Source organism: Gouania willdenowi, chromosome 24 (assembly GCF_900634775.1).
Source record: "Gouania willdenowi chromosome 24, fGouWil2.1, whole genome shotgun sequence".
Lineage (NCBI taxonomy): Eukaryota > Metazoa > Chordata > Actinopteri > Blenniiformes > Gobiesocidae > Gouania > Gouania willdenowi.
In genome coordinates, this window is record NC_041066.1 from 11,827,131 (window position 1) to 11,842,281 (window position 15,151).

Genomic DNA, 15,151 nt, shown 5'->3' on the forward strand with positions numbered 1-15,151 from the left:
CCCCCTCCATTAGGTGGCGAGGGTGCTGCAGTACGTAAAGTGTAAAGTGGTGGTAGGGGGGTTATTTTCTGCTGAGCACTGAGTTGCACATGGCTCTACATCAAGAGGAATTAAATCACAGCTGTGTCAGACTGCAGCACGAGCAGCTTTGGATGGATTCACTCACGTTTTTCATTTAAAGGCTGATTTGTTTGTATGAAACAGGACACACTCAACTTCCTGCTGTATAACGCCGACCCTACGTCCAATCAGAGCTCTCCTTTCAGACTGAAACAGTAAAATTAGTGTATTGACATTCGTTGGCTCCTGGAGGCGACGTGTGACACTTTTGGATGAAGATTTTGTGCAACAATCCTGTAAAAAGAGATATCCAAACTTAGATTAGTGAAAGAACAACATGCTTCTGCTAATTCACACATTTGATGACAACTAAAGAGTTTATATTGGTATCATTTATTTTAACACATACAATAATGGGAAGAGGGAAGTAAGCCAGACATGACACGCACAAAATATCAAAAATTCTCCGTGGTTAAACAAAAGCATCTTCCTGTTGTTTCAGAGATGCCGATGAGAGGAAGTGAAGTTTGAAGGTTAGAGATAAAGCCCCTCCGGCGTCCCCTCCTGCTTCTTGTACAGGACGTTCTCCTTTGACTTCTTGAAGTCTTCGTTGGTGACTTTCATACGTCGCTCTCGCAGAGCCATGAGGCCGGCTTCTGTGCAGATAGCCTGAGAATGAAAGGTGTGTTTAAAAACCTAAAAAGTCTTCTTACGTCCCAATGGTTGAAAACAAAAAAGTAAATATTCTGGTTTATTTTTTCCATTACTTTTTGTTACAAACGACCATAAGCGAAAAAAAATATGTATATTTATGCACTGCATGTTTGTATAGTATTCTTACATAATGAAAAAACAAATGTGAAGTTTAAAATGTTATTTTGTGAGGGAGGGGTAGGCACCTATAAGTTCCTTGAACTTCTGCCTAATCCTTTTGAGCACTTTCTCCTTTAAATACGTGTTATACGTATTGTACATAAAATGGTTTTTTATGTTGCTCAAATAAATAAACAAACAAACAATCAGGAGTCTAACGCAACAATGTTGTGATTTCTCTGCTCTTGCGTCTACCTCGTGTCACCTCCCTGGGTTGGGGTCAATTATTATTGTAATTGCGGAATTGATAAATACAATTATGACATAATTATAATTGTAAAAAATGTTGAATTGAGATAACTGGCTTTGTAATTATTATGGAAAATCTATAAAAACTGTCAATTACAATTTAAACACTAAACTGTAGAACCATGTTACAGTTCTCTTACACATACGTAGTTAATTATTCAAATATATTTCAGATAAACCACTACCTGTCACTTCTCTTCAGGATCATTTTACCATTTTAGAGAAGTAAACTGACAGGAAAAAAACGGCTTAGATGCTCACACCAAAAATATTAATGCCAATATTTTCATTGATTAGGAAGCGTAACAACAGGGTAACCAAGAGATGAAAAACAAATTAGATGATTGATAATATTTTTTAGTGTATTTTACTGCTGAATTAAGATATGGGTCTAAACTGACCCGTTATCAAAGATCATTAGAGATACTTTAGTAACTGGAATGTAATTGACTTTCAGGGTAAAAATAATAATTGTAATTTTAATTGCAATTGAAAATGGATATTAAAAGACGAAAAATGACCCAAACCTGCACCTCACCTGCAAAAAATTGGAATTATGAATTTGTACTGTAGTAGGGCTGGGCGATATGCCTAAAAAAGTATCACGATATCACGTAATCTTTAACATTTAAAAAGAGGTCAACAAAACTATGAAAAAACCCCCCAAAAAAACCTAAATTAAAAAAAATGCTTAATCAAAGAAAATCTGACATAAAACGAACAGCAGGGTATGCATTAAAATATTATGATGGCAATTTTGGCATATATTTCCTCATTTATAATGAAATTTTCTTGAAATAATAGTAATAAAAAAGCACATGATGTAATATAAACCACTGTTACTGATTCTTGTTTATTTTACATCTGATAATAATGCCTTTGCTCGGCTCATCCTTTCAGGTGGTCAAACATGAAATGTACACAGCTACTATGGAGCGGCTCAAGCTGTTCCTCTGCCTACATCCCCCAGAAGGCCTTGCAGTACTGAGTCAGGGGTTGTTTCCGGGTTTTTTCAAACGGGGGTTCAGTGAAATTATCGAACATTCTATCGCACATGTTTTCTATTGATATTGATTACATCTCTATCGCGATATGTATCATTATAGTTTAATTGTCCAGGCCTACTTTGTAGTTAACTTAGTGATATTCTTTCCTGGGGTGGCTGCTCTACTTCTAATTGTCTGTGTGTTTTTTTTTTAATGTGTTTGTTCAAAAACTCATCAGTGTAGCATGTGAATAGCTCATGAGCAGCGTTTACCAACACTGAACACTTTTGAGGAAGTGAAGACCTCTTTCATCCCACTGCTGTTCTACATCAGCCCACATGGGGGCAGCAGAGTTTAGTCTCTGTACTACTGGGAGCACTTTGGACCCAGAAGACGAAATGGAAAATCCAGTGAAGTTAATCAAGTGCTGATGTGACTGTCATTTGGAAAATCTGCCTGAGTGGTTTTTTCTCTTTGCTGTGTGGACGGGCTCAACTCCAACATCACAATCAATACGTATCTGTCCACACAGAAGTAAACAAAGAAAAACCACTATTCTACTGCTGCTGTCTAGACTTAATCGAAAGCCCACAGCAAATCAATCTGCTTTGTGTAAAAAAACCAAGGTAGAATAATGTTAATGTTCATCTGTGTACCTTTCTTGTCTGCTTTCTATTGGACATAGAAAGAGGACATTATGAATGAACATGATGTCTTGTTCTCACCTTAATGTCTGCTCCCGACAGGTCATCCTTAGCCAGGATGAGGTCATCCAGGGTGACATCGTCTGCCACTGTCATGCGGCTTGTGTGGATCTGAAAGATCCTCCGCTTGGTTTTCTCATCAGGCAGAGGGAACTCAATCTTACGGTCGATTCTCCCTGAGAGAGAAAGAAAACAAAAAGAAGAGCACAAAGATGACAAAAGCTCATGAGAGAAGCAATATCTCACCTTTACATAGAAAATCTGAGAAATTACAAGACTTTAGTAAAGCGAGAAATACTTCATTATATAGAAAATAAAATGGAATTTAAACAAGACCTATGTACCGTGACTCAGCAAAATATATCCACTTAACTATAGTTTAGTCAGATACAGCAGAACACCTTTGATCTGTGACAAGTGGATGTAGATTTCAAACCCATTTAATTCCCTACTGACCGGGTCGGATGAGAGCTGGGTCCAAGGTTTCTATTCGATTGGTGGCCATGATGACTTTGACGTCTCCTCGAGAGTCAAAACCATCAAGTTGGTTGAGCAGCTCCAGCATGGTCCTCTGAATCTCCCTCTCACCTCCTGAGTTAGAGTCATACCTGCATGACAGGGACATATTACAACATCAGACATTCAGGACAGCCCTCACAATTTAAATACAGAACATTTCACTTCACCTTCTGAGATCCAAGCTTTTTTTTCCAAGTGCATTTATCCTAGTTACTTGGTATTAGTAGCACTTAACATTATAATAACTAAACTTTGCACTGAATTACTCTGAGTACGTCTCTCAAAAACCAATGTCCTCAAATGGAGACAATGGATCTATCTTCCTAAATGACACTATAAAGACACCACTGGTTCAAAATAGCATGAAGTGGCTTATTTTCAACTGTTTACATAAGGGTAAAAAACAAAAGGACAAACAACTGCTTATTGTAAGCCCTAAACATGGTTTTACAAAAACTCAAATGCAAAAAACTGTTAAAGTTGTTATTGCCGCTTGAAAGTGTTTTTATCTCCACCAAAAACACTCAATTTACTGACTTTTTTTGAAAAGTTTTACGCATTGCATTGTGGGGTCTCGTAGAAGGATGCATAGATGTTTCTACTTCATTTTTAGCGTAATATATTGTGTTAGCCACACAAACTCGGCCAAAGTGACTTCCCAACACGTTTCTGATATTTCCACAGACTGGAAGTTGTTGCAAATCAGTGGATGTTTATTTTGGGATTTACACAGAAAAACCAAATCCAGTTGAAATTAAATTTCTCGCAGAGAGAGGTGGTTTCACGTGGAATACAGGATGTGGTCAATGGAATCACTGTCTATATATGCATACTAAATACAGTTCAAGACCTCTAAAGGCACTTCCCTAACACTCGTTATCTCACACAGCTGTTGCCTGATGTGTGTTTACCTCTTAGTGCCGATGGCATCGATCTCATCGATAAACACGATGGAGGGGGCGTGTTCCTCAGCCACCCGGAACAGCTCCCGCACCAGCTTGGGCCCATCCCCCAAATACTTCTGGATCAGCTCAGAGCCGACTACACGCAGGAAGGTAGCTGACGTCTGATTGGCTACTGCCTTGGCGAGCAGCGTTTTGCCTGTTAGGTGAAGACCAGAGACCGGCAACATTTATTCACACATGCATTGAATGAAGAAAAAGGTAAGATACTTTTACACATTCATCTGCAGAACATCTGAGATTGGCTCTCATTTATCTTCATGTATGAGACTATGGTTACTCTTGCCACTGTCTCATCCAGCTGACACATTTGTATTTGTTGAGTGTGTTGAAATGGTAAAGAACAAAATGTCACTCTGACTTCTGACCAGAACACCAGCGGTTTGTCTTCTTCTAAGACGTGTGATTCCTTTTTTTTCCTTTTCATTTTAGTGTGTTTAATCTTTTCAATCTCATCTCCAAACTTCTTACGCATCCAATGTGCAGCAGAGAAGTAATAATTCCCCTTCAAATGGACAACTGTGACGCACATATCAAAAGAAATTGTAATCTAGCACAGATACGTGGAACAAATCCTGTTTAGCAAAAATCATGATTATATTTGTTACACTACAAATTCTATTAGAAATAAAATATATCATATATAGTCTTTTTTCATCGTCATTCTTTTTTTTTTAATGAAACTTTTAAAATGAACAATCTTAACTACAATTTTCCCAAAACAATAAAGTTGTAAATTTGAGAAAATACATTTAGATTTAACTCTAACATGAGCTGTTTTGTATACGTGCTAACTGTTAGAGATGTCTGCCTCCTAATGCAGAAAAATCATCAGTGTGAATCAGCACAGGACACTCACAGCAGGACAAGGAAACAACCTGTATTTGGTTACCTGCGTTAAGCACCAAACCAGTGTTTGCATTGCATTAGACATGCTCTGCTAATGCTCTACCTTCACATTAGAGATGTTTTTCATGCATGTGCAAACAGTTTTGTTGTTTCGTTGTAGAGACTCGGCTAGAAATTCAAAGGGTTGAAAAGCTCCATATTCAGAAACTAAACGCAGGTGGAAGAAGGCCTGGACTATGAGTTAGCATGCATTTTACAGCCTAATATAATTTATTTGTTCTTAATACTTTGATGGGCTGCCATGTTGCACATCAGTGTCGTTTGAGATGTAACACAACCCGTGACCGGACTACATGATGATTCAGGTGGCTTTGATGGACCCACCATCAACTGCCAGCTTTAGTGCCTGATGGTGGCTAATGTTCACGAGTAAAAGCGACTTTAGTCACTAGAACAACCGGAACCACCCATAGTTGGGTCATAGTAGATGTTACGTTACAACAGAGTTTCAGAAAAAGCCATAAATCGCGATTAAAAATGTGATTGTTTGACAGTCCTAGTTTTAAGTTAGTGACTTTACAGCAGGTAATGATTTGAAGGCATTCACCTGTACCAGGAGGTCCATACAAGATGACTCCTTTAGGAGGTTTGATTCCCATTTCCTCATAGTACTCTGGATGTGTGAGAGGCAGCTCCACTGATTCCTGTTGCACAAAAACTATAGTCAGCCAACTTGAATCGATTGAATTGACACTGGCAGGAAAACTTGAGGGTTGAAGCATGGATTATTCACTGATCAATGAGGATTGATTGGGCAAAACTGATTTTAAGTGGGTATAAGTTAAATAGTATAAAAAATGCTATCTTGCAATGGATTGATTTTTGAGGAGATCGTCTTTTCTACAGAGGTCAGCATTTATTAAAAAAATAAATAAAAAATCAGCCAGGTACTTGAAAGCAGTGTGATGGTAATGCATTTTATAGCGCAGTGGTTCTCAAACTTTTTTTAAGTTTCTCTTATTTCTGAATCCAAGAACCTCCTTTGTCGACTAAAACATTTTGCTCAGAATACTATGAAAAACAACCAATAGATAATAATGATGTAATGAATGATTGATAACACACATTTAAAATAATCTCATTTTGTAAATAAGTGGAATCAAACAGTATTTAGTGCTTATTGAATAGAATTAGTTCTATAGTATTTTTTTATCATTTCCAGTCATCTCCCACCACACTCCTTGTATTTTATGTCCACATTCTAATTAAGATAATTTCCATCATTTTTATTATTATAATTTTTAACCTAAAAATTATGAACCCCATATTTTTAATGCTTTAATTTGTTAATTTTCCACTATCTCTCAAGTACCCCTGTAGTGCCATCACGTACCCCCATTTGAGAAACACCGCATTAAAGTGTTGCGCTAAGTGGTTAAAAAAATTTAAAACTGGTTTCCTTGTTTATTTTACAACAAAAGTTAATTAAAATTTAGGCAATTAGATTATGTAAAGCTTCAATTAAATTCTATCACCTTAATCTCCTGAATCTGATTGTCCAGTCCTCCGATGTCAGCATATGTTTCTTGGGGTGCCTTCTCCACCTTCATTACAGTCACCAAGGGGTCAGTGTCATCCATCAGCACTCCGATGACAGCATGGACCTGCAGAAACACAGGATGTGAAACTGTCCATTAGTAAACTGTGGTAGGCCACATTACTACAGTATCGTAGACACGCAGTAGAGGAGCGTGGGTCATTCTTTGGATTTCACCTTGTGGTTAAGCAGGACGGAGCAGCCTGGCTCCAGAAGATCTTTATCCACGAATGAAAGGATGCTGACATAATGCTCGGATCCCACCGAGGTGGAAACAATAGCATGGTTGTCGTCGATGATCTCCTCCAGGGTTCCTACAGACATGGGGGTCCCGCGCAGGTCGTCCACCTTTGACCTCTCCTCCTGATTGAAAGAAGGCAGATGAAAATTGATAACTTTTTCCTACACTGACTACAGACTTTAGTTACTTAACAACACTGACTTCCTGTTTTTCTTCAAGGGGCTTCATCTGCTCCTGGTTTCTGATGAACTCCTCCTCCATCAGCAGGTAGTCTTTGATTCGTTCCTGTTTTAGCAGCTTCAGCCGACACTGAGTGTGAGGAGTGACTGAGAGACAGACACAAGCCAGTAGATCAGACATATTATGTAGACATTAGGGTAATTACTGTAAGCCTTTCCCACAATAATAAAGTGTTGGTATGTTTTTGCAGCTGATATGAAGAAGTGTATATAGAAAATTATCTCTTGTAAACAATCTAAACATTAATCGAAGGTATCCAACAAAAAAGATTTCAGAAACTATTAATCTCACAATATGTTTGATTCATTTGTGTTTGTGATGCACTTGTCCTTGTATCATCCTATTCTGAGACTATTGCATCAGTAGTTGACTCTCAACTGTAGCCTCTGTCTGTTTGTTAAAGTTCTGGACTTATTGCAGTTTATACTGAGTTATGTGATAATGTTTTGGTGTAAGAAAAGTATTTCCTTGAATATGTGATGGGACCATGCAAGGTTTAGACAAACTTCTCTTAATAAAAACCCTCAACTCCATCTAAAGACAATTCATATGACCACAGAGAGGTAAAATGTCCCCCTTGTGCTGTAACTATTTTATTAATAAGGTACCCAGTGGAAGTTTGCTCGCAGCATCTGGTCCCTTGGTCTTCTTTTTTTTCTTGCCAACTCTGGTCGGAATCGGAGGCTCATACTTTTTCTTCTTATCCTTTAAAAACAAAAAATAACAAATGTTTTAAAAATATATTTCAAGCACAGGATATTTGTGGACAAAGACAGGGCAATAATCCAAATATGATTTTCCCACAAAAAGTTTAAAGAACTTCTCGCTGTATAGTTTTTTTCTGCCCTAAAAACCTAATTCTATTTTGAATCAGACCATGAAAATCCAGTGCTTTGTCATTTACATGCAGTTTTATCTGTGGACTTCACTGATGAAAAGTTGACTGCATTACAATTCAGTACTGTAGTGGCAGCAGCCAGACACACATTGTACATCTAATTATTTAAATGCAGTCCCTATATGCCAATTATTATTTCATGTTTGGACATTTTTTTTGTATCTATATGGCTTTAATCCCTCTCCTCCCCACAAACCTCTAGGAGTTTTACAGCACACCTCAAAAATCCTTGTTGATACTGTAAAACTAGCTTGTGTGTTGTTGTACTGAGAATTTACCATGAGCATTTCTCTAAACCTTCCCTCAGAAACAAAGTTTCCCTGTTGCCTATTAGCCATTGTGGAGTAATAAACAGAAATCAAATATGCCTTAGAGGAAGAATTTACATTTCTGTGCCTTTTCATTTTCAAGAAGAGTGCTGAAAAAGCACACTTAAAAATAAATACATGATTAATTAAGCCATATTTTTAAACCCATTTAAAAAAAATAATTTTCAATAGTTCCTTCTTCTTTAAGTTTTGTTCTCTAAGCTTATTACAAGGTTCCCACACTTTTTTCAAGACTATTAGAGCGCAAAAATGAGCGAGCCTCTCCAGTTTACTAGTGTAACAGAGCTCTGTGAATGTGGAAATAGGCTATATTTCAAAAACTTTTCCAGAACAGTTCACTTATTGAAAGTGTCTAGAGAAACGTTAAACTTAGCCAAGTGGTCTAAGGCGCCGCACTCAAGGATTCTTCCTTCTGCTAATGTGGGTTTGATTCCCGCTTTTGACGTATACATTTTTTCATTTTAACATGGCAAATTCAACCTTTAAAAATACATATCCGACAAAAATAAACATTTTAGGGTATTTCCTAAAATAAAATGGTTAACGGGGTACCTAAAAATAAATATGAGCTAAAATACAACTGAAGGCACTTTAAGTCACGTGGTGCACCTATCACGTGACCTAAACTGGCCATTGAGGGGCGCTGCATATACATAGTGGCAGTCTATGGATATGCTAAACGTATCCATAGCCACGGCCTAATTTATTCCATGACTTTTCCAGACTGGAAAATAGGTTTTTCAAATTCCATAACTTTCTCAGGAATTTCATGACTGTGGGGGCCCCGTTATTAACTACTAGACATTTTTCTAAAAAAACATTTTTCATAAACTGCAAGATTTGACGTTTTTCCCCATCATGATTCCTAACATTTTATGGATATTATTGCTTTCCTTGGTGCAGATCAGTTTGGTATTAAGAGCTGTTGTCAGATCTATTGAGAAGTACTGCTTTAAATGACAGCTAAACCAAGATGTGTGATTTTGACCATTTAAACACAACACGTGTAGAACAAAGATGTTTATAATCCCTTATAACACCTGCCAATTAGTGGGATTTATAATATATATATAAAAAGATCTCATTTCAACACAATGTCTTCACGTTGGAATAGTGAACACACAAGTAGAAAGAGCCATGATCACTTAAATGGAGCAACTACCACAGATTATAATAAATCAGTAAACAGCTTCAATAGTGTATTTTTCACCTTGTCGTCCTTCTTGCCTCCTCCTGGACCATGGCCTCCGCTCTGACTTTGACCCTGAGAGAAATCGGGTAAGAATTGTCATTTAAAAATAATTTATCAAACATTACACAAAGCTAGCTTCTTTATAGACATATTTAAACTAAGGTGTTCACAGTAACCAAAATGCCCGAATAAACGGCTCGGGCAAGAGAATACACCTCTGCACACAAAAGGTTTGTAAGCACTAAATGAGAAGTATGTAATCGTGTTTGTATGTGTTTTAATGAAAGGAGCTAAGTCATCCGTTAGCTGAAAAGCTAATGCCGTTTCAGCTGATCTCATTTTCCCCGTTAATTGCACAAAGAGTCAATTTTAATAACTGGAATTACACTAGTGCACGAATAACACGGAAAAAAACACTAAGTTTTGACAAACAACTTGTTTGAAATAGACAAAATAGACGCCGTTAAGAAAAACTGCTTGCTCACTTACCATTGTTGCTTGTCGCTTAAGATGACGTCAGAACCTACGGCAAATGTACAGGGACAAACTTCTAAATCGACCCTCAACACTGCTCAGAAAAAAATGAAGACAATTGTGGTTTTGCCTCCAGGGCTAAGCCCCGCCCAACAAAATACGTCACAATGTTTACAAACAATCAAAGGGTCTATAGATTTGCAACTTTTAGCAAAGTGTAGCACCAAATACTGAAGAAACATTATACACTTATTACACCTATTGCAAATTATGAAGTCTATCACTTTATTTATTTATTTATTTATTTATTTATTTATTTATTTATTTATTTATTTATTTATTTATTTATTTGTCCCCTGCAACATCAAACTTGCTACAGCGCATCTTCATCCTCACCTACACAAACGATCGTCACAGATTTTGAATTTATGAAAAACTGAGCCTATAGTGCATTAAAATGTTTGATTGTAAACAGTATTGAAAACAAACACTTACAAATTTGTACTAAATTAATTTTAAATTTTCATCATTGCAGGTGACGTTTGGGAAATATCAGATTTTTAACTCAAAAACAGAACTTTTTTAAACAGTATTTTAGAATTTTGCTCTCATGTGAACACTTTTTAAATGTCAGTAGTTTTTTTTATTTTTTTATTTATTTATTTATTTATTTTTAATGTATAAATATGGAGCTAATAAATCATTGTTAAAACAAATTACCAACATCTCCATGCTGTCTAGATGCAATATGTCTATTTTTTAGATTTTATTCTTAATACTGAATTTTTGACAGCTGTTTGAAATCTGCCTTTATTTTATTATTATTATTCTTATATTTTTCACCTAGAATTTCCTGACCCTGACCACTGTTGCGCAGCAGTTATTTAAGTTATATTTTAGGGAGAAAACACGCAGTAGAAATGGAGAAATATTCTTTTATTGCAGGTAGCAGAGTTACAAACCCTGGACATATGAAATAGTATCTAAACAAAGCCACAATACTAGTGTTTTCTAGAGTTTACTTTTAGTGTTTGTGGCCCAAAGGTTGGTCATGTGTCCTGTTATAAATACTAATGAAATCATTCCTTGTTTAGCACACCAGAGGACCATCCTCCAGTGGAAAACTGCACCGACTATTTTACCTGGCACCACAATTAAGTACTGTAGTGTGTCATGAGCCGATCAGTGGTCGACAAAGGGTTTTTATCATTATTCTAAAACAGACACAGCTCTTTTTCCCCCAATGAAACACCAGATTTACCTTAGTGCTTTAAAAATAAATAAAGCTGAGACAGAGAGAGTCATTGATTTGACTTGAGAATAAAAGATTGACTTTAAAGCAGTGGTTCCCAAACTTGGGTACAGAAGCACATTGCAGGGGCTACTTGGACAGATTGAATTCATTAGAAAATAATCGGGAAATGCCCCTAGTTCCTTTTTAGGCAATTTTTTTTGTGGACAAATTCACCACAAATGAACAGCAAAATTGCTCAATAAAATCCAATATTTTTTTGTAATTTATTGAAAAAGGATTATTTTAAGCTGTAGAGGCCATTTTATCACACTTCAGACAATAGGAGACAATAATGAGCTACAAGTTGACGTATTTACTTACTATTGAAGTAATCACAAAAGTTGCTTTGTATTTAAAAAAAAAAAAAAAATCCACTTTAAATTCTACTCATTGTTTTAAGCCTTAGGGAACCAATGTTTGACACACAAATGAAAAATCATATGAAATTATGGAGAGGGTACTTATGATATGAAGAGGGGGTACACATGATTTGACAAAAATGCAAAGGGGGGTACATGGGAGATTAGGAACCACTGCTCCAAAGGATAGATTTTTCTTAACAGCACAATGTCAGTGCATGATGCAGATAAATCATTCTGACTCTTGCTCTCTTCGTCCTTGCAGATGCAGTTTTTTTTTTTTTTTTTTTTTAATAATAATGCAGTATAAAAATATCTGAGCTGGCGCTTATTGTTACTTTGCTCACTGATACTGGACACAGTGTAACGAACATGATCAAAAAACTAACTCTAATGGGGAAAAAGTCTCTGGGGTCGCTAGAAATTTGTGGTATAAAAATGGGGTTACGAAAACGAAAAAAGGTTGGAAACCACTGCTGTATACAGTGACATTCTGCAGCGGCAGTATTTCATACATTTTTTTTAGTAAATCAACCTTTTTTAAGAAATACTTCTGTTTGTATAGGGCAGTTTTGAATTTGTAGAAATCTGTCTGATTAGGTTAGACTTGACATTATTACGCTAAGATTGGAAAAGATCTTGTGTTGACAGCAACCTTCACAAATCAGGTGGGTGCATATCTTAAGAAATCAGAGCCGTTTGGAAGACAAAGCAGAATTAGCCTAAAAATATTGCAGATTTATTCATAATGCTGATTTGTAAATGTCACTGCTTGACAATGACACAATGTATTTGTATTAGTGGAATAACAATGAGAGGAGATTCATGCTCATTTAACACGTGCATTTTGTTTGAACTTTTTTTCTTTTCTCTCGCACCTTTCGTGCCAGTTTAATGAGAAAACATAAACGTAATCCCCCCGACAGCCTCCACAGGGGTGTGTAACACTTCAATGACCGTCTCATTAGACTGTGTTTTAACAGGGCTCACACATGGTGCACAGTACAATCGTGGTATCAGTCATTCACAAGCCTTCGTATGAAGACAAAATCTTGTCCTTCTGTTACCATTCTGATGTCCTGCACCAGGGTAGGGGTCAATTACATTTGTAATCGTGTAATTGATAATTAAGTACAATTACGGCATAATTGTAATTGTAATTTAAAAAAATCTGTTGCTGTCCTACTCATAATCATGAAATTGTAATTGAGTTCAGATAGTTGACTTTGTAATTGTAATTGCCATGGAAATTCTGTAAAAAATGTTCAGTTATAATTGAACGCAAAACTGGGGAACCATGTTACAGTTCTATGTACAATTCTACACATATGTAGATAACACTTATTAAAATAGGTTTGATATCAAGCGTTTTCCACATTTTCCCATTAAAAAAAATAAAAATAATTGAGGGGTGTGCTGACACAAAAAAAGACTCAGATGCCCACAAATAAATAATAAAACCTATATTTTAATTCATTAGGAAGCCTAACAAAGTAATCAATAGATAGGAAAGAAATTAGATGATATATATTTGTTTTTGGTGTATTTTACAGCTGATTTAGGACCAGTTATTATAAGAGATGCTAACAGAAAGCTAATACAAGACGAAGGTTAGGCTTTTATTAGGTTATTTATTTAAGGCTCAGTAATCGTAATTGAGAACGTAATTGTAATTGACTTTCTGAGGATAAAAAATAAATGTTATTTAATTGTAATTAGAAGAAATGCTGGTCATTGTAATTGACAAATAAAAATCTGTGTAATCCCTCTGTTATTTCATTGTTCAACAGATCAATCCAAGCACTAATCTTCAAATGAGTGGTTTACATTTTTCAACAGGATCTAACATTTTGAGGTTCCTTGTCTTGTTGCAAACACTTGAGGGTTCGTTGCTGATGGCCAGCGCCAGATGTCTGCAGGTGGTGCAGAACTTTCTCAGAGTGTTTAGGTCCTCAACCACAACACTTTCCAGTTGCTGAACCTGATCTCCATAGGGAAACACCTGCCTTCCAGCCTTTGTCTCTACAGTTCTGGATTAGAGGCTGGTATTTTAACCCTCCTATCATCCTCAAATATTACCACACATTCTATCCTTGGGGTCAATCTTACCCCAGGGATATTTGCCTCCAGAAAATGATTTGCAGAAACTTGTTGAGCAAGTTTTTGTGTCAGACACTTTGTTTATTTGTTGAATACATAAATAACCTCTTGATAATGAAACCATGACCTGTTCTCTAGCCAAACTTTCAGTTTTAGATATTAGTGCGTCTTGAAAATCTTTCAGACAAATCGTTTCTAATTTGTCATTTATGTCATCATGTATCAACTCAAAAGTATGTGTAGGGATGTAAGGTCACTATGGGTCACGCACAAACAAGTACTACACAGCCAAACAGCTTCGGGTCAAATTGATCCCCAGAGGAACACCAATGCAAGCACTCTGCATTCAGCTCATTGAAAAAATATTAGCAGGATGATTTTATGATTAATCACTTGTGACCATCAAATTAGGAAACATCAATGATGAACACTGAATGGGGTCAAATTGACCCCCAGGATAATAGGAGGGTTAAGGCTTGTCCTTCCGTGTGCCTCTTTCACAGCCTTTCTTCCATGACAACGTTAGCTCAAACAGAATTATCTTCCAGTCTTCGGTTGACCAAAGCCTAATGTCCAGCTAAAGAGAACTCAGGAGTTTGCGGCTCGGCTTTGTCCTTGTAGTCAAGAAAGCAATTGCTATTTCTTAGCGAAGGTAGTTACTCTTCTCTTGGCTCTTGCTGACCCCGTCTTGCATCTCTCCTTCTCCATGGTGTCAGCGAATGAGAGCAGAACTTAATCTTTCCACCCGGAGCATTATGTACCCACTACTGTGAGCTCATGAGCAAGACCTTTAACTCAACAACCGTGTCACGGACGCTACCTACTGCTTCTAAGGGAATGGGTTAAACGATTGCACACTGAATATTAAATATAAATGGCGAAAAAGATGGAGTTGCCTAAAACTGAAATAGGTCAATGTCTACAATGAAAAGCAAGATAATTAAAGATATATATCAGCAAAGGTTGACCTGCATTTACAGTAAAACTTCAAAAGGGGAAGATTAAATGCAGATTTTGATATCGTTTGAATCAGGGGTGGACTGGGACAAAAATCCAACCCTGGCATTTTGTGTCCAGGCCAACCCACTACGTTATTAGAACCGTAAATCTCGCTGTGTCTTCTCTCATGCAAACTACAAAGCAGAGTCCTATTCCTTGATAGCAGTGAACAAATAAAACACATAGCTCAAGGACTAAAACAGATGAATCAATCAATCTTTATTGA

General features: G+C 36.7%; 1 protein-coding gene across 1 annotated transcript; it reads right to left on the bottom strand.

Moving 5' to 3' along the window:
• Nucleotides 1–434: 434 nt before the first annotated feature.
• LOC114457680 (26S proteasome regulatory subunit 4) lies at nucleotides 435–10,271 on the bottom strand. Its single transcript, XM_028439697.1, has 11 exons — nucleotides 10,189–10,271; nucleotides 9,718–9,771; nucleotides 7,889–7,985; nucleotides 7,242–7,366; nucleotides 6,977–7,162; nucleotides 6,738–6,866; nucleotides 5,810–5,906; nucleotides 4,303–4,492; nucleotides 3,329–3,480; nucleotides 2,894–3,048; nucleotides 435–729 (listed from the first exon to the last, which is right to left on the bottom strand). The coding sequence occupies exons 1-11, from the start codon at nucleotides 10,189–10,191 to the stop codon at nucleotides 595–597; spliced, it is 1,323 nt and encodes a 440-aa protein (XP_028295498.1). The 5' UTR covers nucleotides 10,192–10,271; the 3' UTR covers nucleotides 435–594.
• Nucleotides 10,272–15,151: the final 4,880 nt, after the last annotated feature.

Bases quoted from the DNA above. Each gene is read 5' to 3' on its own strand.
- LOC114457680 (XM_028439697.1), bottom strand. The intron at 6,867-6,976 runs GTGAAATCCAAA...GTGTTTCTGCAG, and splicing joins CCGTCCTGCTTAACCACAAG to GTCCATGCTGTCATCGGAGT. The intron at 3,049-3,328 runs GTCAGTAGGGAA...TTTCTCTCTCAG, and splicing joins CCCAGCTCTCATCCGACCCG to GGAGAATCGACCGTAAGATT.